The sequence below is a fragment of the Gorilla gorilla genome, chromosome 18, assembly GCF_029281585.2.
Source record: "Gorilla gorilla gorilla isolate KB3781 chromosome 18, NHGRI_mGorGor1-v2.1_pri, whole genome shotgun sequence".
NCBI lineage: Eukaryota > Metazoa > Chordata > Mammalia > Primates > Hominidae > Gorilla > Gorilla gorilla.
The window spans coordinates 36,366,980-36,393,059 of NC_073242.2; the positions used below are offsets into that span (position 1 = coordinate 36,366,980).

At 56.6% G+C, this 26,080-nt stretch overlaps 2 protein-coding genes and 1 non-coding gene across 7 annotated transcripts; 2 read left to right on the plus strand and 1 right to left on the minus strand.

The window, feature by feature from the left end:
• Positions 1 to 362: 362 nt before the first annotated feature.
• Positions 363 to 6,589, plus strand: PRR14 (proline rich 14). 2 transcript variants are annotated; one of them, XM_055365917.2, is made up of 12 exons: positions 363 to 992; positions 1,774 to 1,845; positions 1,969 to 2,137; positions 2,904 to 3,025; positions 3,097 to 3,286; positions 3,544 to 3,587; positions 4,403 to 4,512; positions 4,802 to 5,390; positions 5,527 to 5,596; positions 5,677 to 5,768; positions 6,043 to 6,114; positions 6,207 to 6,589. In XM_055365917.2, exons 2-12 carry the CDS (start codon positions 1,823 to 1,825, stop codon positions 6,484 to 6,486), a joined length of 1,761 nt encoding a protein of 586 aa, XP_055221892.1. In that variant the 5' UTR covers positions 363 to 992; positions 1,774 to 1,822; the 3' UTR covers positions 6,487 to 6,589. The 2 variants fall into 2 exon arrangements, with proteins under 2 accessions (XP_055221892.1, XP_055221891.1); XM_055365916.2 differs by having other exon boundaries at positions 983 to 1,313.
• A 1,976-nt stretch (positions 6,590 to 8,565) lies between these two features.
• Positions 8,566 to 20,954, plus strand: FBRS (fibrosin). Of its 4 annotated transcripts, XM_055365918.2 has the most exons (18): positions 8,566 to 10,122; positions 10,408 to 10,587; positions 11,322 to 11,357; positions 11,446 to 11,475; positions 12,562 to 12,610; positions 12,701 to 13,001; positions 14,363 to 14,664; positions 14,863 to 15,068; positions 15,183 to 15,227; positions 15,454 to 15,549; positions 15,786 to 15,854; positions 16,658 to 16,687; positions 17,065 to 17,136; positions 17,466 to 17,583; positions 17,688 to 17,768; positions 18,706 to 18,789; positions 18,918 to 19,125; positions 19,215 to 20,954. In XM_055365918.2, exons 1-18 carry the CDS (start codon positions 9,664 to 9,666, stop codon positions 19,789 to 19,791), a joined length of 2,943 nt encoding a protein of 980 aa, XP_055221893.1. In that variant the 5' UTR covers positions 8,566 to 9,663; the 3' UTR covers positions 19,792 to 20,954. The 4 variants fall into 4 exon arrangements, with proteins under 4 accessions (XP_055221893.1, XP_055221895.1, XP_055221894.1 ...); XM_055365920.2 differs by lacking the exon at positions 16,658 to 16,687; XM_055365919.2 differs by lacking the exon at positions 11,446 to 11,475.
• A 4,513-nt stretch (positions 20,955 to 25,467) lies between these two features.
• LOC115931117 (U6 spliceosomal RNA) lies at positions 25,468 to 25,571 on the minus strand. The gene has a single exon (XR_004067672.1). It is a non-coding gene; the product is annotated as a U6 spliceosomal RNA (small nuclear RNA).
• Between the last annotated feature and the right edge of the window lie 509 nt (positions 25,572 to 26,080).

A 26,080-nucleotide genomic window follows, 5' to 3' on the forward strand; every position in this document is an offset into this window, starting at 1 on the left:
CGGTCAGGGCACCTTCATAGCGCTGCAAGAAGCCACTACATGCCCACTTCCTCCCCACCAACAGCCCAGCTCCCGGTAAAGGGTCCATGACGCAGCTCCTCCAAGCAGCAGCGTCCCACCCTGATCCCTTACTCCTCAGGACTATTTACACCTCCCCCATCCTGCGGGCCCCACTTCAGACAGTGGTTCCTGAGAGCCGGGCCCCACTAGCAAGCCAAGGTATATTCTTGGCCTCCTGCAAAGATGCCCCTGTCCTATAGACCTCTGCGCGGACCGCGGGCATCCCCACTTCTCCAGGAAGAAGTAGGTAGGCAACACTCAGGGGAAGTCAAGCTCAGCGCCCCCAGTCTCCTCCCCACTTCGCCTCGACCCCATCTCTCCAGGACAAGGCGGCAGCAACGGAGCCACAGGCCGCACCAGCCCGTCTTTGATCCCGGGTGTTCGGACTCAGGGCCTCCACCACCCGCTCCTAAACTCCGGCCCTGGGCCGTGGGAACCCAATTTAGGAACCCAGGAAGATGCCGGAACCTTCCTCAAACGAGGCCACTCTAGGAAATTGGGAATTTCACATATCGTTAGCACTCAGTCGACGTTTATTGGCCTAAGAACGAAAGAACCGGAAGATGCCCTTAAAAAGCGTGGCGGCACTCTAGCTTCAATCGGTTGCCTCAACATATCAAGAAACCTGGCATTGTATATGGCCCTCAAAAGATGACGCCACCCGGTCCACCACGGTTCAACGAGGACTAAGACATCTGCCCTCAACCATCATGGCGGCGCCACTCAGTTTGGCTTCCTGCCCCTAGGGATGATGGCCGCCAGGTGGCTTCACTTAGTTTCTCACCACCCCGGAAGACGGGGACCGGCGATTGGGCGGTGTCCAGAGGCTCCGAGAAGAAGGACATCGGCGGTTGGGCAGCGTTGGGTAAGCTTGGTTTTAAAGGAGCCGGAGGTGAGAGCTGCGGAAGACCCGGGATCCACGGGAGGCGGCGGTGAGCAGCGCTTGGGGGAGGGCAAGGAGTGGCTGGAGAGAGGGCGGGAGTGGGGGCGGGGAAGGAAACTTCTGAACCATCTGGTCCCGGGCCGGGGGAGACCGCTGGGCGGGGACGCGAGGAGGGAGGGGGCGTCTGTGGGCGGGACCTCCCGGGATTGGAGTGAAGGGGGTATCTGCTTGACAGTGGATCCCTGGGGATCTACGCTGAGTTCGGAGATGCTCCAGCTCGGGCCGCCCCTGTCTGAGCGGAGCTTTGCGGCGCTGAAGTTTACAGGGGAAGGAAAAGCCTCGCCCGGCGTCTGATTGGCGGAACCGCGCTGTAGGATTCTTTCCTCAGGGATCCAGTCTAGGGGATCTGGTGGGATGGAGGGTCGTCGATGTGTGGAGTATTGCTTTGGAGTCCTCGGCCACTCGCTGGGAGAGGAGGAGGATCGCAGAGGGATCCAGCGGAAATAGCCTCCCAGGACCGGGATCCCCGTGGATCCCGGGGGATCTCGGGGCATAATCTGCAGGGACAAAGGCCTCGGGAGGCTCGGGCCGCGGGAGAACTGGGGCCGCTGCATTCTGGGTTCTGGCGGCAGGTGCCATTCAGGGTGCGAGTGATCCGCTGATCGCGGCGGTGGCAGCGGGAGGACACCCGCTCCGGGCGACCGGCCGGGGGCGCCCTTTCGCGCCCCAGGGCTGCGGCCGCTGGGCTACGGGGAGCCGCGGGCGGACCATGAAGGGCGGAGCCCCAGGGAAGGGGCCGGCCCTCACCCCCCGCTCCCCCCTTACCCCAGGCCGCAGCCTGGGATTCCCCAGGGACCCCCCGGAGCCGCCGCGTCTCCCATGGACTTGCCCGGGGACTCCAGGTGAGAGCGTACCCGGCCCGCCTGTCTTGACCCCGGGAGATGGGGATCCTGGCGACCGTGCCGGGAAACTACAGAGCCAGCGACAGGTTCGGGCGACCGTCCTCTGCTTCTTTCACCCTCCAGCCCGCCTGGCCAGCCGCGTCTGTGCCGCCAGCCTCTGACTCGAGCATTATGGGGAGCCAGGAGCCCGAAACGGCCGAGGCTGCAGCTCCCGGGGGCCCCTTCTCCCCTGGAAAAGGCCTCTCGGCGGGTCCTGGCCGTGGTGCTAGAAGATGTCATGGCTGTTCACATGGTGAGCCCCCTGAACCAAGAGACTCTCTATTCCCCCATGACTTTCCTCACTACCAAACTCGTGCCAGATCCCTACTGAGGATAACTGAAGTCCAAATCCATCATTGTTGTACTCAGCCCTCAGGCAGCCTCCCTCATGGTAGAGTCCTGCTTGGCTCCCACTTACTCCAACCTAGAATTGGGCAGTGCCCATTCCACCCACCAACGATTTTGGGCTGGAACCACATCCCTGTAACTCTGAGAAACTCTTCTGCTTTTTTTTTTTTCTATCTTTTTTTTTTTTTTTTTTTTTTAGAGACAGGGTCTTGCTATGTTGCACAAGCTGGTCTCAAACTGGCATCAAGCGATCTTCCCATCTCTGCCTCCCAAAGTATTGGGATTACAGGCGTGAGCCACGGCGCCGGGCCGAAACTCTTCTGCTTTCTTCCCAGCCCAGCCTCCTTAGGAAGCAGGCTGAGGTCTTTGACTCCACTGCACAGATAAGAAAAACTGGCCCAAAAAAGGCAGTGACCCACCCTAGCTCACCCTGTCTTTTTCATTTCTCTAAACAGCGTGGATGAGATTACCCAGGTCCTACACCTGCAGTTTAGGACTCTTAATATCTGGCCCCTAATTCAGTCCAATTCATCTCTTCTCTTGGGATCCGAGTGAATTCTAGCCCCAATCTCTGTTATGTTTGTGGCTTAGGGCACTGTTAGGCACAGGGAGACCTTGTCCCGTCCAGCCTCATTCTATCACCTTGCTCTTGACACCTCTTTCTCTTCCAGGTCCCCGTGGTGCCCTCAAAGGAGACCTCCATCCCACAGCACCACAGCTACCATCAGGATCCTGTCCACAGGCAGCCGCCTGCCTCGCCACCCCGGCAGGCCGGGTGGTCCTCGAAGGCCAGGTGAGCATGGCAGGATAGGGGTAAGCCGAGGGCCCAGCTGAGCCATTTTAATCTTCCTGTTCCCTCGCTAGGCCTCCCGACCCTCTGTGTTTGTGTCGCGAGCCCTTGAGCCGCATCCACCGGACCTCTTCCACCCTGAGGCGGCGATCAAGGACAACCCCTGGCCCAGAGGAGGGCCCTTCACAAAAGGTGGACCGGGCCCCCCAGCCCACCCTGGTGGTGATGCTGGAAGACATCGCCAGTCCTAGACCCCCCGCTGAGGTATGGGAACTGAGGGTACGGATGTCAAGGGTTCTGCTGGGTTCCAGCAGGGATAGAAGGGTAGGAGCCCTGAGTCTTAGGTGGGTTTTTCTTGGGGTGAGGAGGATGGCATTTTAGGTGGCAGACACTGCCTGAGCAAAGACTATATAAAAACGTCTTTGGCGTGAACCCAAGCAGCTATCCGGGAACTGAGTCAGGATGTGGGGCACTAAGGAGGCTTCCCTGCCTCCCCACAAACATCCCCTATTTTTATCCAGGGCTTCATTGATGAGACCCCCAACTTCATCATCCCAGCACAAAGGTGAGAGGGCTGGAGTAGGGATTATCAAAGGATCCAGGCAACAGCCATCATCCAGGTAGCCAGAGCTAGGGGCATCGGGACTGATTGATCCAATCCTTCCTTGTGGCATCTTAAAAAGCCTTAAGGGGCCAGGCACGCTCATGCCTAATGCCAGCACTTTAGGAGGCCAAGGCAGGAGAATCGCTTGAGCCCAGGAGTTTGAGGCCAGCCTGGGCAACCACATCACTGTGACCATATCTCTACAAAATGTTTTGTTTATTTATTTGTTTGTTTTTGAGATGGAGTTTTTGCTCTGTTGCCCAGGCTGGAGTGCAATGGTGCGATCTCGGCTCACTGCAACCTCTGCCTCCTGGGTTCAAGTGATTCTCCTGCCTCAGCCTCCCGAGCAGCTGGGATTACAGGCATCCGCCACCATGCCCGGCTAGTTTTTGTATGTTTAGTAGAGACGAGGTTTTACCACGTTGGCCAGGCTCTTGAACTCCTGACCTCAGGTGATCCACCCGCCTCGGCTTCCCAAAGTGCTGGGATTACAGGCGAGAGCCACCATGCTCAGACAAGATACTGTTTTAAATTAGGTGGATGTGGTGGTCCATGCATGTAGTTCTAGCCACTTGGGAGGCTGAGGTGGGAGGACTGCCTGAGCCTGGGAGTTCAAGGCTGCAGTGAGCTGAGATTGTGCCCCTGCACTCCAGCCTGGGCCACAGAGCAAGGCTCTGTCTCAAAAAAAAAAAAGAAGCCTTAAGGGATAGGGGAGTTGCTGGCTCAGGTGGGATACCTGGAAGTTCCCCTAGCCTTTACCTTGCCCTTCACCCCAGAACTGAGCCCATGAGGATAGTTCGCCAGCCAACGCCTCCACCTGGGGACCTAGAACCCCCATTCCAGCCATCTGCTCTGCCTGCAGACCCTCTGGAGAGCCCACCAACAGGTAAGGACTTGGGTAGAGATTGGATGAGACTTGGGTGTCTGGGACATCCTAGTTGAGCTTGGAAGTGTCAGGTACAGAGGTGGGGATAGGGCTTAAGCCACCTCCCAGGGCAGGGCTTGGTATATAAAGATGGGATGTTGATGTCAGAGGCTTGAAGTTCAATTCTTAAATGCAGAACTTAGTGTTTTAAGGGTGGGCTAATTCCCCTGTGCACAAAGTTGAGCATGTGGGGAGGGGCTGAGACACTGCAGCCAAGGAATATCCACCTGTGACCCTCTCCTTTCCTCAGCCCCAGATCCTGCTCTGGAGCTCCCATCCACCCCACCACCGTCCAGCCTTTTACGCCCCCGCCTCAGTCCCTGGGGCTTGGCCCCGCTCTTCCGTTCCGTCCGCTCCAAGCTGGAGAGCTTTGCTGACATCTTCCTCACGCCCAACAAAACCCCACAGCCCCCACCCCCGTCCCCCCCAATGAAGCTGGAGTTGAAGATCGCCATCTCAGAGGCCGAGCAGTCTGGGGCTGCTGAGGGAACTGCGTCTGTCAGCCCCCGGCCCCCAATCCGCCAGTGGCGAACTCAGGACCACAATACCCCAGCACCTCTCCCTAAGCCCTCTCTGGGCCGAAGCTACTCCTGCCCTGATCTGGGGCCCCCTGGCCCAGGTACCTGCACCTGGCCACCTGCTCCACCCCAACCAAGCCGACCACGGCCGCGGCGGCACACTGTGGGTGGTGGGGAAATGGCCCAAGCCCCGCCACCCCCTCGGCCCTGTCTCCGGAAAGAGGTCTTCCCTCTCGGAGGAGTGGGAGCCTCCCCTTCTCTCGCCACATCTTGCTCGTCCACGGCATCCACTTCCTCCTTCTCCGAACCAGCAGAACCCAGGTAGTGCTCTCAAAAAACCCCCTTGAAACCTGGCTGCAGCCTGGTCCCAGCCTCCTTCCCTGAGTATCCAGTGGGCAGGAGACGGGGGATAATGCAGTGAATCCTGTTTGTCCCTGAGCCTTGACCTTCTTGGCAGGTTGGGTTCAACCAAAGGGAAGGAGCCAAGAGCCTCAAAGGACCAGGTGCTTTCAGACCCTGAGACCAAGGTAGGCATTCAGATTGGGTAGAAGAGACTAGTGGGGCCTGAGCCCATGTCACTCTTTCACCCTCTGCCCCATTTTTGCAGACCATGGGAAAGGTTTCTCGATTCAGAATACGCAGAACACCAGCCCGTCCTCAGCTAAACCTTACACCAATGGGACTGCCTCGACCAATCAGGTGAGGGGCTCACTGGGCATTGAGCCATCTTGGCCAAACAGATGCAGGCTTATGTCCCCTGAAGTATAGCTTTGTCTCCCCTCAGGGAGCACAGTCCAGCCTGAAAGATTCAATTCGGTGTGGGGATGGTTTGTACTCAAAATTGCCTGTCTGCCTTATGTAGCACTCCTGGCCCTGACATGTCCCAGAAACTGAAATACAGACCAGGCCTTACCTGTCCCTTCAGGCCCCACTGGCCCAAGGTTTCTCAGTGGCCTCTGCTCTTTGCTCACAGGTTGAACAAGAAGGAGTTCAGCTTGGAAGAAATTTACACCAACAAGAATTACCAATCACCCACAACCAGGAGGTGAGACACTTGGAAGGCTAGAGGGTGGCAGAGGGAAATCTGGAGCTGTGGGGCACCCTGATAAAACCAGCTCCTCTCCCTGCCTTGTCCAGGACCTTTGAGACCATCTTTGAGGAACCCCGGGAGCGCAATGGGACTCTGATTTTCACCAGCTCAAGGAAGCTCCGGCGGGCTGTGGAATTTCGGGACAGCAGCCTTCCTCGATCACGAAGGCCGTCCCGTGGGGTCCGGGCTGCAGGGGGCAGGACTGTTCCTCCCAATGTGGCCCCCAGCCCTGATGTGGGCCCCCTGCTCCAGCAGCGGCTGGAGGAGCTAGATGCCTTGCTCCTGGAGGAAGAAACAGTAGATCGGGAGCAGCCCCACTGGACCTAGGTGCCCCATCTGTTGGTCATCCATCCTGAAGGGACAGGAAACCTCCCAGGCAGTTATTTTTTTTTTCTCTATATTTCTAGTAAAGTTTTCCATATGTTTCTGATTCTTTTGTATCTCTAGCTGAGTTTAAGATTGATTTGGCTGATGTTTCTACGTTGACCCCCAAAGGTCTGGGAACTGGGGCTGGTGCCAGAGATGGTGACAGGGGTTGGGTACAGAGTACAGGGAGGGGGTGAAGTGGTCACTTGAGATAGATAGATAGATAGATAGATAGATAGATAGATGATAGATATAGATGGAGTTCCGCTCATGTCACTCAGGCTGGAGTACAATGGCACGATCTTGGCTCACTGCAATCTCTGTCTCCCCCATTCAAGCGATTCTCCTGCCTCAGCCTCCCAAGTATCTGGGATTACAGGCGTGCGCTACCACACCCGCTAATTTTTGTATTTTTAGTAGAAACTGGGCTTCACCATGTTGGCCAGGATGGTCTTGAACTTCTGACCTCAGGAAATCTGCGTGCTTTGGCCTCCCTAAGTGCTGGGATTACAGGCATGAGCCACCATGCCTGGCCTAGAGATACTCTCTTGCTTAGAGGATTCTCCTGTGTGGAGGGACACTTCTGAATCAGTGCCAGATGATACTGTGACCCTAGACCCTGGTCTGGGTTCTCCCAATTCATTTATATCAAGGAGACTGAAAGGCCTATAGTGGGTCAAGGCCTTGAAGGTCAAGATGGCCCTGAATTCCTGCTAACATGCAGGCCAGGACCTGCTGCTGGATTCAAGAGCTACGGCTAGGCCAGGTGCGGTGGCTTACGCCTGTAATCCCAGCGCTTTGGGAGGCCGAGGCAGGTGGATCACAGGAGCCTAGGAGTTCGAGACCAGCTTGGCCAACATGGTGAAACCCCGTCTCCACTAAAAATACAAATATTAGCTGGGTGTCTTGGTGTGTACCTGTAATCCCAGCTACTCAGGAGGCTGAGCCAGGAGAATTCACTTGAACCCGAGAGGCAGAGGTTGTAATGAGCTGAGATCGCACCACTGCACTCCAGCTTAGGGAACACAGCCAGACTCTGTCCCCCCAAAAACACAAAACAAAGAGCTAAGAGTAATGGGCCATAATGAAGCACTCACGACGACTGTCATAGCTGCTTGACCTGCACATGTCCCTGCGACAGGGAATTAGTCATTTTATGGACAAGAAAGCAAGGCAGGCATGTCAGCGCGCTGTCCACTTTTAAAACGGTAACCCGGGCAACCGAAGGCCAGAAATGGCTTTCTCTTTTTTTTTAAGCCAGTCACATTGAGCAGTGGGGTGCATCTTTCATAACTGAGAGGCATCACAGGGCAGTGGCTGACACAGACGTGGCTAGGAGACTACCAGCCCGTCTGTGCGCGCATTCCTTTCCGTCCCAGTAAAATGGGGCTGACAGCATCTCTCTCGTGGAATTATTACCAAACGCAGTCACAAACGCGGAGAAGCGCTTATGCAGGTGCAAGGCGTTTTCGAATTGCTAGCACTCGGGACCGCTGCCAGCAGCCGCGCCTGGAAGGGACGCGGCTGCCTGTTAGTGCGGCCGGCGCAGGCACAGCACGCGGCCGCTCGGGCCACCCCGGGCCGCGGAACGACTCGCAAGCAGCCAGCCTGACGGCGGCGCCGCCACGCGCGTGCGCGAGACGCCAGGCTGGCTGTGGGCCGCGCCGAGCGGCGGAAAGGCGGCGATGACTTAACTGGCTGCGGAACGGAACCTCTTGCAGCCGCGCGCCCCCCGGCGGCCAACCGCCCCCAACGCCTCAGGCCCCGCGTCTCCGCCCCTCGCCTCGACGCCATCAGGAGACCGGCCAATAAACAAACAGCAGGAAGAGGCGGGGCCCTGTGGTAACCGCCCCAAACACCTACTTCTAACCAGTCGAGTCACAAGACTGGGGGAAGGGCGGAGCCAATCTGACGTAACCCAATCCAAGATTTGAGGGCGGTTACATGCACCCACTCCCTCGGATTTGGCTCCGCCCCTCACCTTGACGTAGCCCTCCCAGCCTATCAGCGACTGCGCCCGTGGGGGGGGGGGGGTGAGGGGGAAGGGGGCGGAGCGTGGGAGGAGGCCGAGAGAGGAAGGAGGCGTAGGCTGAGGAGGAAGAGGGAGGAGGGGTAGGGAAGTCCTGGCGGAGAAGCGCCCTAAGACTCCAAAGGAGACAACAGGAGTTTGTGCTGGAGCTCCCCCGCTGCCCATCGGCCGTTCCGGATCCCCTAAGGCCCAAGTCGGACAGAGACGGAGGAAAGGAGGAAGAGACTTTTATGTCGGCGGACAGAGGAGCTGTACCCGTCACCGTTGCCTCACATCCGGGGCTTTGGAGGGCTGGCCTCGCTGCCCCGCCCCGCCTCGCGCCTTTCATGGCGACCGGAGGCGGAGGCTGGAGGAGCTGGGCCCGGAGGAGGCCCCTTTAAATCTCCTTAAAGGGGTGGCCACTGAACTCGGCGGACTCCAACGCCAGCCTTAAAGGGGAAGCCGCCGAACAGACGCTGACAAATTGAGAACTGGGGCGAGTGGGGTTTTTCTTTACGTCCTCCTCCCCCACACACAAGAAGTCTTTTAAATTCAACTTAAAGGGGAAGTGGCCGCTTGTGGAGGACTAGAAACTAATCCGAGCCCTTAAAGGGACGGCCTGCTGTTAGAAGAACCCTGGACTCCTTAAAGGGGTGGCCTCTTTGAGCCGGAGGACTTGAGACACTTTTAAAGGGGAGGTCTGCGTTTCGGGGCGAGCTTTCGGCCCCTTTTAAAGGGGTGGCCCTTCCTCTTCCTCGGGGAGACTTGCCTCGACCCCTGGCAGGGGGTGGCCACCGCACTAGGCCGCCGGACACTGTCGGATCGTCTTAAAGGGGCCGGGAGCTGGACAACTTGGGGCCTCGCCTTAAAGGGACGGCCGCCCCGTTTTCGCCGTCGCGGCCCCGCCGAGCCCGCAGGGGGGGCCCTCGGGCTTGTCGCCCCGGGGGCGGCGCCGGCTCCCCGGGCCGTGGCCTTGGGGCAAGCTCGGGGCCAGCAGATCCGGCTTTAAAGGGGAAGCCGTGGCCCTCTCGTCACTGTGCAGCCGCCAGCGCCGCGCCTGCAACCCCGGGCCTGCGGACAGGCCGCTTCGGGCCCCGCCGCCTCCGGATGCGGCGCTGAGGGCGGTCGCCATGGAGACGGCAGCGGCCGCGGCCCCGGGTCCGGGCTGGGCAGCAGAGGGGGAGCGCCGACGGCGGCGCTGCTCGCGCCGAGACCGAGACCGGGAGCAGCGGCGCCGCCGAGGTCCAGGCGGCGACGCGCCCCGGGCCCTGTTGGCCGCCCCGCGCGGCTCCTCGTCCTCGTCGTCGCCGCCGCCGCCTGCCAGGCCTTGGTCGTCAGCTTCGTCTGGAGAGCGGCCTGGGGGCCCGAGACGCCGGCGGCCCCGTCCGAGACCTCGACCCCCGCGACCCCGAGCTCGGAAGCGGCCTGCCGGCTCGGGCAGCCGCGGGGAGGAAGAGGAGGAGGAGGAGGAGGAGGGGGGCGCAGACGACGGCGAAGCCGAGGAGGAGCCTGAGGAGGAGGAAGAGGAGGAGGAGGACTTGATCGATGGCTTCGCCATCGCCAGCTTCGCCACCCTCGAGGCCTTGCAGGTGGGGCCTAATGGGGCTAGGAGGCTTTGGGGGTTTCCGAGGGGCAGCAAGAAGGGTGCAGTGCCCCTAGTGGGTGGAGTTGAGGGGGGAATGCTGGCACCCCAAACCAGAGCAACCGGCTCCTCTGGCCAGGCCTCTGCCCCGCCCTGGGGTGGGAGGAGGTAGAGCTCGTCTCTGGGGACCCGGTTTCCCGGCCCGAGGGGTACTTCGGCAACCTGGTCACCCCTAGAGGGGTTGGGAGCTTGCCCTTTTCTATCCATCTCAGTCCCACCTCCTCCTCCACAGAAGGATGCATCTCTTCAGCCCCCAGAGCGACTGGAACATCGGCTGAAGCATTCTGGGAAGCGGAAGAGGGGGGGCTCCAGTGGGGCCACCGGGGAGCCAGGGGACAGCTCTGATCGAGAGCCTGGCCGGCCCCCTGGGGATCGGGCCCGAAAATGGCCCAATAAGCGGAGAAGAAAAGAGGTGAGCTTGTCCCTTAAAACTCTTTAGGCAGAATGTATTTCCCACAGCCCCGTTTTTCATCAGCAACGCCACTGTCCCTTGTAAACAGAGACCCCAGTCTCTAAGGGCAAAGAGGCAAGCAGGGCAAATTTGAGCCCTTACTCATCTGGGTCTGACGAAGGCCTGTCTACAGTCAGGTGCACCTACTTTTGCCTGGTTCTGTGTCTACTTCAAACGTTTTGATAATTCAGAGAGGCGTCAAAGGAACATAGTTGGGTCGTAAATTAATTGTTCCTGCCCTTCCTCGAGGTGGTGGCAGTCCAGCAGAAAAGAAATAGCCAGAAAGCAAACACCTAGACCTTAATTTGAGAAGCTACAGAAGACAAAGATGGGGAGAGATGCTACAGAAACCCACATGAGGAAGCCGCTTGTGCTGCCTGGGGGATGGGAGGAGAGTTGTGGTTGGGGAAAGCCCCCTAGGATGTCTTAGTCAGGTCCTGAAGTATAGTCAGAAGTTTGCTAAGAAAAGACACGGGGAAAAGTTGTTTTGGGCAAGAGCATGAAGACGTGAGGACCCGGCGTATTTAGAGAATGGCGAGAGCACTGGGACCCGGGTGGGCAGTGGCGGGAGAAGCAGCTGGAAGGAGAGGCTGAGAGTAGATCCTGGAGGCCCGTGAGCGCCCTGCTGGGAGCTGCGACTTTCCCAGCCGCCTCAGCAGCCGCCTCCCTCACCTCTGGACTCTGGTCTTCCTCAGGCGTCCTCCCGTCACTCTCTGGAAGCTGGATACATAGTAAGTGCTATCCACCTGTCCTGGCCCCTCCCCGCTCCACCCTGGGCCTCTTCCCTCTCGTGACACCTCTGTCTTTCCTTCTCCCCAGTGTGACGCGGAAAGTGATCTGGACGAGAGGGTGAGTGGGGCTAGAGCTTGGGTGGGCAGTGTCACTGCTTGTAAAAGGGACTGCAGCATAAAGGCCTTCTACGTGCAGCAGACAGCCTTCCCTTGAGTGAGAAACATGGCTTAGGTTGAGTCAGGATTAGGTTTTTGGGAGGAATGGGGGTGGATTGGGAGGGTAAATGGCATCATTTTTTCTTTTGGTGACTAGGGGTTAGCTGACCAAGGAATGGAGGGTCCATGCTTTGGCATACTATCCTTTCCAAAGCCCTTGAGCTACTTCTGGTTCTCCACGGAAACCCAGAGTGGCTTTGGCACTGAGATGGGCCTTCTGCCCATCTTAGAATGAAGATCTAGATTCAAGTCTGAGCAGAGACCGCAGATAGAGTAGTGAGGACACTAAATCATTGTAGTCAGTGTAGGGACTCAGCCCATAAAGGTGTATTTGAGTTTATCCTTAGGGGCGATTTGCTTGTTGTGAGATAGTATGTCCTAGAAGTTAATGCTCTACCCATTGGGCCCATGTAAGTAACTCAATTTGCACTCCTTGATGTGTGTCTTGTTTTTGTTTCAAAAGTTGGCTGGATAGGACTGTGGTGAACCAGAGGGTTCTTGTCAATTTCCTTCATCCATCTCTGTCTGTCTAGGCTGATTGTTGCTACGAGAACAGGGGGCCCATTCTTGAGGCAATCTGCAAGCCTGAGTTTTAATGAGGAATCTCCGGATTCTTAAATATCTGCAGTTGGTTTAAAACTTTTACCAACGCTGGTGGACCAAATAAATCTGTAAGCGAGGGAGGCCTGTGGGCCAGCAGCTAGTGACCTGTGACGTTTTGGTTTGGTTTGCCTGCTTCTCTGCTGCTTCAACGCTGCCTCCATTTAGTCCTCTTGGCCTATCGGATTCTTGGGGTCAGCTGCTCCACTCTGCTTTTTCTCCAAGCTCAGCCCCCTAGAGTCCAGTCTTTGATGGATCTCAGCTAAACTGAAGGAACAGACTTGCCACTACCACCAGTTCCTAGCAGCCTCCAGAGGCTATTTGGCCTTCCTGGGTGGAGGCCTGGCCCACCCACAACCTAACTCTATCCCTTGCCCTTCTTCCCCAGGTCTCCGATGATGACCTCGACCCATCCTTTACTGTCTCAACCAGCAAAGGTTGGTCCCAAGGTCTGGGGCTGGAGGCACGGGAGGGCAGTGGGGTGAGCATGAGCCTCAACTGAGCATGTCTGCCATCCTGCCCCACAGCCTCGGGCCCCCACGGCGCCTTCAATGGGAACTGTGAAGCAAAACTCTCCGTGGTCCCTAAAGTGTCGGGCCTGGAGCGGAGCCAAGAACAGCCCCCGGGGCCCGACCCGCTGCTAGTGCCTTTCCCCCCAAAGGAACCACCGCCTCCACCGGTCCCTCGGCCTCCTGTCTCACCCCCTGCACCCCTGCCGGCCACTCCCAGTCTGCCACCCCCACCCCAGCCCCAGCTGCAGCTTCGGGTCTCACCCTTCGGCCTCCGCACTTCTCCATATGGCAGCAGCCTGGACCTCAGCACTGGCAGGTGAGTGGTCTTGGGGGGTTGATGCGGTCCGGAAGGGCCTGGTCAATTTGGTGGCGGGGACACAGGATGGTACCTGTGGGATATGACTTGAAAAAGGATTCTGAGACTGAAAAGTTTGAGAAAAACAAATGGAAAGAGATGACTGCAGGACTTATTTGAGTCCGTTACACATTCCTATGCAGGGGAATCCAGGCTGTGCTGTTTCCCAGTTGTGTTTGCTGGTGAGAACGTTTTTTCAGGCAGACAAGTCTGCTCGGAATAGTGTTCTTTGGAACATACTTTGGGAAATGCTGACATGATGGTTAAGAGCGCTGGCTTTGGTGTCAGACCCAGATTCAAATTCTTGCTCTGACGCTTCCTGGCTGTGTGATTTTTGACAAGTCACTTAACCCCTCTGAGCCTCGATTTCCTCTTTCTGTCAAATGGAATAATCATGGTACTTTCATCTTAAAGCTGTTGTGAGGATTAACTACGAGTGAATGCAGTGTTTCCCAAAGTGTGTACATTCAGCGTCAGTGATATATGGGATGATTTCAGGTCTTACGTGAGTAAACTTTAAAAAATAGTCTTGAGTTAGCTTTTGCGAACTTTAGAAAGCTGAGTGTCATGCCTCAGCCCCTTGATTTCACACGCGATTGCTTAGGGGGAGGCTAAGTTAAAAAAAAAAAAAAGGGAAATTGAGTTGAGTTCTTAAAAGAAGCCATTGATGCAGTTCAGTTGGTTACTTTGCTGGGCAGCAGTGGGGAAGGTGGCGTGGAATGTTGGAGACTTGGATTAGCTTTTAAAGCAGGTGCCAGCACTTGGCCTACAGCAGGTGCTTGCCACAGGGTAAGAACTATTGACACTTACTATTGATGCTCTATTTTGTCACCGTCATTGTCATTGTTATTATTGAGAAAACTAAGGCTCAGAGAGGGGCAGTGACTTGCTCAAGGTCACCCCGGGCATTCATGGCAAGATGGGCCTAGAATTCAGGTCTCCTGACTCCCAGGCCAGGCCAGTGTGGTGCTGCTTCCACTGTTGTAGGGTGGGACCCCAGGTGGCTTGTTCTAATTAAGCGTCAACATGAATGATCTGTTCTGTGCTGTGGCTGAGTCAGAAAGGGAAAGTCATCTGGCCAGAGATGGCAGAGGCAGCTGTGTGGATGCAGAGACCTAGACAGGGAGAAATAGGGGTTGCTGGGTGTGGGAGGCACCTCAGTCTGAGAACGGATTCCCTCGGTGGGGGGCGGTCCTGGGGCCGGGTTCTGCCACCTCCCATGTTGGAGAACCAGGGTCACGGTATCACCCAGGCTTCTGACCCCCTCCCGTCAGAGCTGGCACCTCCCAACCCCTCACTCGTCTCCCCACTTCTCTCCCCAGCTCTTCACGGCCGCCCCCCAAGGCCCCGGCCCCTCCCGTGGCTCAGCCTCCCCCCTCATCATCCTCTTCGTCCTCCTCCTCCTCATCTGCCTCCTCCTCGTCCGCGCAGCTCACCCACCGGCCCCCGACGCCCTCACTGCCCCTGCCTTTGTCCACCCACAGCTTTCCCCCTCCCGGGCTGCGGCCCCCCCCACCACCCCACCACCCCTCCTTGTTCTCCCCTGGCCCCACCCTGCCCCCACCCCCACCCCTGCTGCAGGTGCCAGGGCACCCTGGGGCCTCAGCCGCTAACGCCCTTTCTGGTGAGTTTGGGGTCCTGGCCGGGGGGTGGGGGGCCATCACCCCGGGCTCGGGCCCAGTTGGCTTTGGGGCACCTGAGCCTCAGCAGACAGCAGGGCTTGAGGAGGGAGTGGCTTGAGGCCAGAGGGAAGGCAGTCACCTGGGCCCAAGGAAGCTGATGTGGCGACAGCATTAAAGCCTTCTCCCGTCCCCTCCCACAGAGCAGGACCTGATCGGCCAGGACCTGAACTCTCGCTACCTGAATGCCCAGGGTGGCCCTGAGGTGGTGGGGGCAGGGGGCTCGGCCCGGCCCCTGGCCTTCCAGTTCCACCAGCACAACCACCAGCACCAGCACACCCACCAGCACACCCACCAGCACTTCACCCCTTATCCCCCGGGCCTGCTGCCACCCCACGGCCCCCACATGGTGAGCTCCTCATTGGGCTGGCGATGAGGCTCGGAGGCCTCTGGGGAGGGCATGGCTTCTGGGGGAAGGCCCGGGTCCCTGGCTGGCAGCTTACTCTTCCCTTCTCTTCCCTAGTTTGAGAAATATCCAGGAAAGATGGAAGGCCTTTTCCGACATAATGTGAGTGTGTGTGTGCGTGTGCGTGTGGGGTGTGTGGTGTGGGCGTGGATGCATCCGTGCTTGTGACCCTGACTGCTGGGGTCCAGTCTTCAGCACAAAAGCAAGAGCCTTGATCCTGGGACAGCTCCCTGGGGGGCTTTAGGGTGGAGGCCCGTGGACTGACGGGCAGGCTGGACTTGGGCTGCGCCTCCACCCCCACCTGGACTAGTCCCCCTTCTCTCCACAGCCGTACACGGCCTTCCCTCCCGCAGTGCCCGGGCTGCCTCCGGGCCTCCCGCCGGCCGTCTCCTTTGGCTCCCTGCAGGGGGCCTTCCAGCCCAAGGTGAGCTCCCAATCCAGACACCACCACCGCCTACCGTCTTGACAAACCCAGACACGCCGGGTCCGAGCACCCTCCTCCCATTCCCCAAAGTCGTGCCCATCTTCCTGCCCTGCTCTGCTGCACCCAGTTTTCTCCAAAGCCATGATCCCTCCCTGCCCAGTGTCCCAGCTTGGTTCTGGATCCCTTTGTGCTTGGTGCCAGCTCTCCTGTCTGATCCCTCCACTCCCCTTTCCCAGAGCACGAACCCTGAGCTGCCACCACGACTGGGGCCGGTGCCGAGCGGGCTCTCCCAGAAGGGGACACAGGTGAGGGGGCCAGGGCAGGTCCTGGGGGAGCTGGAAGGTGTGTTGCGGGGAGAACAGAACTGACTTGAGGAGAGTAAACTGCTGATTCCTCCCTTGAATTCACAATCGGGTGTTCCTGGGTGTCTAATAGAGGGAATTTCTGTAAATAGCTGGCTTTCCCAGGCATGAGGAATGAGAGTTTCATGAGCTTGTCCCAGGAATAAGATGATTAGGACAGTGGTTTTTATAGTGGTTTTCAAACTTTTTAATAAAGTTACAAAACACTTTTTTTCCAAATGACATCATACCAGGAAGCCCTGTTCGGAAAACAAAAGATAAGCTGCCCCTTGGTGAAGTGAGGAGAGCCAGAGCCTCCCTCCCCTTAGCACTTGCAGCAGCGTAGACCCCAGGGCTGCGGGAACGTTGTGAAACGCACAGGACCAGTTTCCTACAGGGAAGACTAGGCCAGAGGTTTTCCAACTTCCTTCAAAGGCATTTTTCCTAAATAAATCTTAAACAGACTGCTATACTCTAAAGTTGGTAATAGGAGAGCTTCTCTGAGAAACCTGTCCTGCCTGCCCCCTCAACACCCGCAGCCTTCCAGCAGGGCACCTCCCTGGGGCTTGGTTCAGAAACCTTGTGCTGGAGGAGAGATGCCTAGACTGGGAGAGATGGGGAAAGGAGTTTGGGCCTGAGCAGGAAGGGTTTGAGGGAGTCCCAGTGTCTCAGGCATGTTGGGGGTGAGTGGATGCTGTGGAGATGCGAGGCGCCTGGCCCAGGACTCAGGTCTGAGTCGCCTCCCATCTCTCCTTTGCCATCCCCAGATCCCCGACCATTTCCGGCCACCTTTGAGGGTGAGTTGTGTGAGGACCTCAGGCTGCATGAGGCTGGGGGCTGGTGTTAGCATGTTTGGCTAAGGGGGGTTTTGCTTACGAATAAGTGAGAAGCCCAGAACATGGAGGCAGCCAGATGTGGAACAGCAGAGAGTGAGGGCTTTCAAGTTGCAGACCTGGGCTCGGATGGAACTGGCCATGGGACCTTGGGCAAGGCAGTTGATCTCTCTGAGCCTCAGTTTCCTAGGCTGTAAAATGAACCTAGTCATCCCTTGGTTGTAGGAATGATGAGTAGGGATATTTTGTGGCGAGGCTGGGCCCAGAGCCAGGCCTGGAGTGGATGATGAGTGAACGTTCTTTCCTTCCCTTTCCCTTTGGTCATCCTTCTGGGGCGGCAGAAACCAGGGAAGTGGTGTGCCATGCACGTGCGTGTGGCTTACATGATCCTGAGACACCAGGAGAAAATGAAGGTACTGGGGCCGGAGGGCTGGGGAGAGTGGGTCTCAGAGTCAGGGGAGGACTGAGCTCTGGGCATTGGCCTTCAACAGAGCTCAGCAGAATCTTGGCCAGAAACATTCTCTCCTGTCCCCCATCACTGCTGAACAGTTCTATGGCTGGCACCTTAGTTCTCTGGCTCATTAGGGGGCTGCTCAGAGAAGGCTCCGAGAGAGGCAGAAGATAGGCATCCAGGCCCCATCTGGGTGCCAGCCAGCCTTTGGAGGGGAACCACGGGTGAGAGAGCAAGAGGGGGACCAGACCGGCTCCTCATGTACTGCCCCTCTCCCTGTGTCCCACACAGGGTGACTCCCACAAGCTTGACTTTCGGAACGACCTCCTGCCCTGCCTTCCGGGGCCCTATGGGGCCCTGCCCCCTGGGCAGGAGCTCTCCCACCCGGCCTCCCTCTTCACTGCGACTGGTGAGTCTGGCCAGCCCCCTCGGGCCTGAGGTTCCCTGTCTATAGCCTGAGGCCCAGCTTGTGCCCACTCAGCCTCATCAGAATCTCCCACCTCTCTGCCCCAGGTGCCGTCCACGCTGCAGCCAACCCTTTCACGGCAGCTCCCGGGGCCCACGGACCCTTCCTGAGCCCCAGCACCCACATTGGTAAGAGCCAAGGGCGTGTTGGGCAACCCAGGCTTTGTCCCTGACTTCCAGGAGATGGAAATCAGACCCAGCAGGCAGCTGGAATGCAGGATAGACCTGGTTCCACTTGCTTAGTGACCTTGGGCAGGTTACTCTACCCCTTCTGAGCCTTGATTTCCTCATCTGTAAAATGAGTAGGGAAGGGCAGGGTGACTTCAGTCTCTGCCAGCTGGAGCCCTGTCTCCCAGTAGCCAGTGGCAGGGGCAGTACACCACCTGGAAGGGGAAGGTGGGGAGGCCATGCTGGCCCAGGGGAGAGCATGGCCACTGACTCCTAGGATCTTGGCAGGCTTCTTGGGGAGGTTTCACCTGGGTTTGGGTGGACAAGGAGGAGTTGAGCCTGGTGGCTTGGAGAAAGGTGTTCCTGGCTGGGGACATGGTGACATTCCAGTGGCGGGATAGGTTAGTTGTTCTGTCTGGCTGTGTGACGCATGCATGAAGTTAGGGTCAGGTCGGGAAGGGCCCTGCATGTCAGGTGGGGGGAAGCCAACAAGGTCTTCAGGCTTGCTGCAGAGCGGAGATCTGCTGTGATGGGTCCAGGTGGCTGGTGTTGGGGAGTTGGGGAGAAGAGCGTGACTTCATGTCAAGGAAGCCCTGGGTTGGTACCGCTCCCTGGCTAGATGACCACCGGCAAGTCATTTCACCTCTCTGAGCCTCTCTGTTTTATCATCTTCAAGTGGGCATGATCCTAACCACCTCTTGGGCTTTTTGTGAGGTTAACCGACAGGATGCTTGTCAAAGCTCAACACCTTCCTGGCCCAAGGAAGTGCTCAGCACATGGCTGCTGAAAGCAGGCAGCTGAGGACTCCAGGCACCAGTCCTGCCTCTGCCCAGCCAGGCCTGGTGCCTGCTCAGCACCGGCTGCCCAGTGCTCTGACCACCCCCCTTTCCTCCCACAGATCCCTTTGGGCGTCCCACAAGCTTCGCCTCTTTGGCTGCCCTCTCCAACGGGGCCTTTGGAGGCCTGGGCAGCCCCACATTCAGTGAGTGCGGGTGCGGTGGGGTGGGGGGGCTGCAGCCACAGGGTGAGAGCTCAGACGGTCTGGGAGGAGGCCTGAACAGGGCCTCCCACTTCTGGCCCCTGTCACTCTCTGCTTCACCCTCTGCCCAGACTCCGGCGCCGTCTTTGCCCAGAAAGAAAGCCCAGGGGCCCCACCAGCCTTCGCCTCCCCACCGGACCCATGGGGCCGCCTGCACCGCAGTCCTCTGACCTTTCCTGCCTGGGTCCGGCCCCCTGAGGCCGCCCGGACTCCAGGCTCAGACAAGGAGCGGCCTGTGGAGCGGAGGGAGCCCTCCATCACCAAGGAGGAGAAGGACAGGTGTGCCTCCCACCCACCCTGCCCCTGCCCCACGCTCAGCCCCTGCTGCCCCTGGAGAACTTCATTCTCTCCCCACGCCTGCCCTCCAGGGACCTCCCCTTCTCACGGCCCCAGCTCCGAGTTTCTCCTGCTACTCCCAAGGCCCGGGCTGGTGAGGAGGGGCCTCGGCCAACCAAGGAATCTGTGCGGGTAAAGGAAGAGCGGAAGGAGGAGGCTGCCGCCGCCGCTGCTGCTGCTGCCGCCGCCGCCGCTGCCGCCGCCGCAGCAGCCACTGGGCCCCAGGGCCTTCACCTGCTGTTTGAGAGGCCCCGGCCGCCCCCGTTTCTGGGCCCTAGCCCACCAGATCGCTGTGCTGGCTTCCTGGAGCCAACCTGGTTGGCAGCACCCCCACGCCTGGCAAGGCCACCCCGCTTCTATGAGGCGGGTGAGGAGCTAACTGGACCCGGGGCCGTGGCCGCTGCCCGCCTCTATGGTCTGGAACCTGCTCACCCCTTGCTCTACAGCCGCTTGGCTCCTCCACCACCACCTGCTGCGGCCCCGGGAACCCCTCACCTTCTCAGCAAGACCCCACCGGGAGCCCTTTTGGGGGCACCACCTCCGCTTGTGCCCGCCCCCCGGCCCAGTTCCCCACCTAGGGGCCCTGGCCCAGCTCGGGCTGACAGGTGAGGGGAACGGAGGGGGTCGGGGCAAAGCTCCATCTCCCCTTCCTTTAACCAGGTCCTAGGGCTGAGGTTTTAAGCCAGGGCTGGAGGGCAAAGGTCATAACCTCACCAGCCACCTCTGAGGTCATGGAACCTGGGAACAGAAGCCTCAACCCCCACAAGACCAAGCATCACATGGAGTGTAGGGTCACTGGGAGAGCAGAGGTCACAGCCTCTAGAGAGGGAGAGGGGCGTGTGCATGGGAGTGTGGCTCATCTCGGGGGCCATGGGGCCTCCTGAGGTACACCTTTGCCCCTGTAAGGGCCTCTAGGCCCTGGGCCTGCCTCCCCAAGGGCTCACTAAGCCAGAGGCCAAAGTGCCCCCTCCCCTTCACCTACCACCCAAGTCCTCATGCCCTCTGAGGGCTGGGGGAGGAGGGGCTCAAGGAAGGGGGGTTCCATGTACATATTTATCACCCCTTTCACATAGCCCCAAGACCTTTTGTACATTTTTACAGGGGTGCCCCTCCCAACAGTCCCCTTCCTGGTTAATTAAACCCTCAGACTGGTGCTGTGTTCCTAGCCTCTGGCCTCTCTCGGGGGGAAGGGGACTGCAGGGGGAAGAGCCGAGAAGGGACAGTCAGGCTTCTCCCTGGGAAGGTGGGGCCAGCAGGAGATGACCAACAGGGGGCAGGACCTGGGGACCTGGGCTGGAGGGAAGGGCAGAAGCTTCCTACTTGGCTGACAGCCCCGGTTCCCCCAACATGTTCCCGTTCACTCTGCCCCCACCCCCAAAGGCTCAGCCTCTAAATCTCAGACTCCACCACCTCTTAATGGCTCAGTCCCCCTCACCCCATTTCCAAGTGCCCCCAGGACTCCTGGGCCCTGCTTCCCTGAACCCTGTTCTCCAAAACCCTGCCCCAGGCTAAGGGTGGCCAGAGAAGGTCACCATGTACCACACACCAAAGAAGGGGGTCGGCCCAGGGGTGGGCGACACAGGCAGCTTCTTCGGCAGCCTCACGGCAGCAACCCCAGCCTTCCCAAAGCAGCAGGCGCCTCCAGGCTGGGGCCCAACCTAGAAGGCAGGGGTCAATCTAACAAAACCCTAACGTTGACTTTTTTCCCCGGTGGGGCTTCTTCTGTAACATGACTTGCGAATATTTATATAAAAACGAGTGTTACAATGAGACCCCCGGCTCCTCTTTGAGTGTGTGTGGGGTGGGTTGGACCAGGGTGGGATGTGTGGGTCCTGGGGTAAGGGAGGGATGAGGACAGTACTGTCCATATCCCGCCAAGGTTTTCCTCCCTGCCATCTACTGGGCAAGTTGGTCTGCCACTTCTGGAGGGATGGGTTCAAGGGTTGGGCACTGAAGTTTTTCACATTGTTTTTCTATAACCCAGGAATACATAGTATGTAGGATTCCAGCAACCCAGTAAGACACTGAGCAAAACATTAAATTTCTCCTTCACCTGCCAACCTTCCCAAGCCCCATCATCCCCTTCCCCCAGGTAACTGCTGTAAATCATTAGGTGTATATTCTTCAGGTCCTTTCTATGTGTTCTTGCACATGTCTGCACAGGCAGAGTATGTTTAAAAAGATCTGTAATTTAAAATTTTTCTGGTTTTTGTGGAGTAATACATAGTCATTATAAAACAATTCAAACACACAAATACAGAACACGGAGGGAAAGTGCCCCATCATCCCACCTCTTGAGGATAACCAGTTTTTTGCTTTGTTTTGTTTTGTTTTGTTTTTTTGAGACGGAGTTTCGCTCTTGTTGCCCAAGCTGGAGTGCAATGGCATGATCTCGGCTCACCGCAACCTCTGTCTCCCGGATTCAAGCGATTCTCCTGCCTCAGCCTCCCGAGTAGCTGGGATTACAGGCATGCGCCACCATGCCTGGCTAATTTTGTTTTTTGTTTTTTTGTTTTTAATAGAGATGGCGTTTCTCTATGTTGGTCGGGCTGGTCTCTAACTCCCAACCTCAGGTGATCTGCCCGCCTTGGCCTCACAAAGTGCTGGGATTACAGGCGTGAGCCACCGCACCTGGCAACCACTGTTAATTTTCGGGGAAATTCCTCCAGTTATTTTTCTAGCTACTACAGGTCACTGCAACAAAGCGAGGCACATGAATTTTTTCATTTCCTGGTGCATATAAATGTTATGGTTCTGGCTGGGCATGGTGGCTCACGCCTGTAATCCCAGCACTTTGGGAGGTTGAGGCGGATGGATCACGAGGTCAGGAGATCGTAGACCATCCTGGCCAACATGGTGAAACCCTGTCTCCACTAAAAATACAAAAATTAGCCAAGCATGATAGCGTGCGCCTGTAGTCCCAGCTACTCAGGAGGCTGAAGCAGGAGAATTGCTTGAACCCAGGAGGTTGAGGTTGCGGTGAGCTGAGGTAACGCCACTGCACTCCAGCCTGGGCGACAGAGCGAGACTCCATTTCCAAAAAAAAAAAAAGTTACTGTTCCACAATATTGCAGTCTCAGTGAGCAATAGTGTTATGTCTATGAAAACAGGGTACATCCCTTAACTTTTAAAATGCTAACAGTCATCTGAGCTTTTGCAAGTCGTAATCTTTTTGCTGGTGGAAGTTCTTGCCTCATTGGTGATGGCTGCTGACTGACTGAGGTGGTGGTCGGTGAAGGCTGGGATGACGGCGGTTTCTTGACAACAAGGAACTTTGCCTCCTTGATTGCCTCTTCCTTTCACTTGAACACTTAGAGGCCATTGTAGGGTGTTATTAATTGGCCTAGTTTGAATATTGTCTCTGGGAAGAGGGAGGCCGAAGCAGAGAGAGAGAACAGTTAACACATATTTATTGATTGAGTTCGCCCTCTTACATGGGCACTGTTTGTGGCAACCCAAAGCAATTACAATAGTAACATCAAAGATCACAGATCACTATAATAGATACAATAATGGAAAAGTTTGAGATAATGGGAGAATTAACCAAATGTGACTCAAACACGAAGGCCAGGCGTGGTGGTTCACGCCTGTGATCCCAGAACTTTGGGAAGCCAAGATGGGTACATCCCTGAGGTCAGGAGTTCAAGATCAGCCTGGTCAACATGGTGAAACCCCGTCTCTACTACAGAATACAAAAAGCTGGGCATGGTGGCTGACTCCTGTAGTCCCAGCTACTCAGGAGGCTGAGGCGGGAGAATCACTTGAATCCGGGAGGCGGAGGTTGCAGTGAGCTGAGATTGTGCCACTGCACCCAGCCTGGGTGACAGGGGAAGACTCTGTCTAAAAAAAAAAAAAAAGCAAGTCACTACTAAACTGGGCTGCCAGGGCTGTTGCCTACCTGAGCTCCTATAGAATTAACTGAGTGGCCTTATTCTAAGTATGCCTGCTTTTTTTCTTTTTTGAGACAGGGTCTCACTCTATCGCCCAGGTTAGAGTGTAGTAGTATGATTTCAGCTCACTGCAGCCTCCACCTCCTGGGCTCAAGCAGTCCTCCCGCCTCAGCCTCCTGAGTAGCTGGGACTATAGGCATGCACCACCACGCCCAGCTAGTTTTTGTATTTTTTGTAGAAACAGAATTTTAACATGTTGCCCAGGCTGGTCTCAAACTCCTGGACTCAAGCCATCTACCCCCTCGGCCTCCCAAAGTCCTGGGATTACAAGTGTGAGCCACCACACCCAGACTTGTTTTGCTTTTGAGGCAGCTTTTGAGCAAAACAACAGCCGGTCTGTTGCCCAGGCTGGAGTACAGTGGTGCAATCACAGATCACTTCAGCCTCGAACTCCTATTCCCAAGTGATCCTCCTGCCTCAGCCTCTCGAGTAGCTGGAACTACAAGCCTGTGCCACCACATTTGGCTAGTTTTAAATTTTTGTAGAGACAGGGTTCTCGTCTTGTTGTCCAAGCTGGTCTCAAACTCCTGGTCCCAAGCAATCCTCCTGCCTCAACTTCTGAAAGCACTGGAATTACAGGCATGAGCCACTGTGCCTGGCCCATAAATGTACCTGTTGCCTTACGAAAGATGCAGCCAACATTCCCTGCCACCACCACACATATCCAGGATGTCTAGGGAAGCCTCAAGCCTAGATTGCTCCAACAGAAGTCAGAAACAAGTGACCAGAAGGTGAACGTTGGCTTGCAGACAAGATTTCACATGGAAGTTCTTGTTTTCAGCTTCTCTTGAAAAATCCAAAAATCTGTGGTCACTAGACCTGCTTACCCCCATGGCTTTCCTTTGAAATGGGGCATAATCTCACCAGATTGCCACTGTCCCCTCCACTCTGTTGTCTTGGAGTAGACCACAGTCACTATTCAGGCTACCTCTCTGGCCCCTATAGGCATTTGAGAGTGACTCTCAGTGAAATATTTTCTTTCTTTCTCTCTCTCTCTCTCTTTTTTTTTTTTTTAGACAGAGTCTTGCTCTGTTGCCCAGGCTGGAGTGCAATGGCACAATCTCAGGTCACTGCAACCTGCGCCTCCCGGATTCAAGCGATTCTCCTGTCTCAGCCTTGCAAGTAGCTGGGATTACAGGCATGCAACACCATGCCTGGCTAATTTTTTGTATTTTTAGTAGAGACAGGGGTCACACTAAATGTTGGCCAGCCTCGTCTCGAACTCCTGACCTCAGGTGATCCGCCCGCCTCAGCCTCCCAAAATGCCGGGATTACAGGCGTGAGCCACCGTGCCCAGTAGAGTTAAATATTTTCTAGACATGCCTATCCCACCTCTCCTAGATCTCTCCCCAAGCACCTCAGATATCCCAAATTAAGTCATCTTCGAGATCTGATGCCCCACTTCCCCCAAGGTTTCCATCTCTGTGTCATCAGCACTCAAGTCAGAAACCTCCCTCTTCCCTCACTTGATGCAGTTTCTGAGCTGCCTTTGATTCTTTCAACCACTGTTGACTTCATCCACAGTGCCAGGCACTGCACTTAGTGGCTGGGGATACAGAGGTACACAAAACAAACCCCAGCCATCCTGGAGCTTACATTGGACTATGAAAGAGGACAATTACAGAAGCTAATGACAAAGAATTCCAAGGGCCGGGCGTGCTGTCTCTGCCTGTAATCTTTGGGAGGCTGAAGTAGGCAGATCACCTGAGGTCAGGAGTTCGAGACCAGCCTGGCCAACATGGTGAAACCCTGTCTGTATTACAAAAATACAAAAATTGCCAGGCGCGGTGGCTCACGCCTGTAATCCCAGCACTTTGGGAGGCCGAGGCAGGCGGATCACAAGGTCAGGAGATCAAGACCATCCTGGCTAACACGGTGAAACCCCGTCTCTACTAAAAATACAAAAAATTAGCCGGGCATGGTGGTGGGTGCCTGTAGTCCCAGCTACTCGGGAGGCTGAGGCAGGAGAATGGCGTGAACCCGGGAGGTGGAGCTTGCAGTGAGCCAAGATGGCGCCACTGCACTCTAGCCTGGGCGAGAGTGAGAGACTCCATCTCAAAAAAAAAAAAAAAAAAAAAAAAATAGCCAGGTGTGGTGGCACACACCTGTAATCCCAGCTACTCAGGAGGCTGAGGCAGGACAATCACTTGAACCTGGGAGGTGGAGGTTGCAGTGAGCCAGGATCGCTCCATTGCACTCCAGCCTGGGCGACAGAGCCAGACTCCGTCTCAAAAAAGAAAAAAATTCATTTTTAATTTTTCTGGGTACATAGTAAGCGTATATATTTATGTGTTACAAGATATTTTGATACAATCATGCAATGTATAATAATCACAAAAATATGGAAAGCTTCACGAATTTGCAAGTCATCCTTGCTAAGGGGCCATGCTGACCTCTGATAATGTTTTACTATATGTGGCTGGGTGTGGTGGCCCACACCTGTAATCCTAGCACTTTGGGAGGCCGAGGTGGGCGGATTGCCTGAGGCAGGAGCTTGAGACCAGCCTGGGCAACACAGTAAAACCCCGAAGTCCCTTCCTCACTCAGGCCGAGGCAGGCCCTTGAGCCCAGGAGTTTGAGACCAGCCTGAGCAACATGGTAAAACCCCGTCTCTATGAAAAATACAAAAATTAGGATGTGTCGGCCACACGCCTGTAGTCCCAGCTACCTGGGAGACTGAGGCAAGAGGATCACTTGAGCCCAGGAGGTTGAGGCTACAGTGAGCAATGATGGCACTACTGCACTCCAGCCTGGGAGACAGAGCAAGACCTTGTCAAGAAAGAAAGAAAGAGAGAGAGAGAAGAGAGAGAGAGAGAGAGAGAGAGGAAGAGGAAAGTTATACATATACATGTTTGTTATTTAAAAGTAGAGATGGGAGCTGAGCACAATGGCTCTTGCCTCTAATCCCAGCACGTCAGTAACTGAGGCAGGAGGATCACTGGAGCTCA

What these genes read in the sequence shown, in the direction of transcription:
- PRR14 (XM_055365917.2), top strand. Translation starts at nt 1,823, where the DNA reads ATGGACTTGCCCGGGGACTCCAG. An exon ending in GGGTGGTCCTCGAAGGCCAG is followed by an intron (nt 3,026 to 3,096) that starts GTGAGCATGGCA and finishes TTCCCTCGCTAG; the next exon opens with GCCTCCCGACCCTCTGTGTT. An exon ending in GGACTGCCTCGACCAATCAG is followed by an intron (nt 5,769 to 6,042) that starts GTGAGGGGCTCA and finishes CTTTGCTCACAG; the next exon opens with GTTGAACAAGAAGGAGTTCA.
- FBRS (XM_055365918.2), top strand. Translation starts at nt 9,664, where the DNA reads ATGGAGACGGCAGCGGCCGCGGCCCCGGGTCCGGGCTGGGCAGCAGAG. An exon ending in CTCTGGAAGCTGGATACATA is followed by an intron (nt 11,358 to 11,445) that starts GTAAGTGCTATC and finishes CCTTCTCCCCAG; the next exon opens with TGTGACGCGGAAAGTGATCT. An exon ending in ATTTCCGGCCACCTTTGAGG is followed by an intron (nt 16,688 to 17,064) that starts GTGAGTTGTGTG and finishes CTGGGGCGGCAG; the next exon opens with AAACCAGGGAAGTGGTGTGC.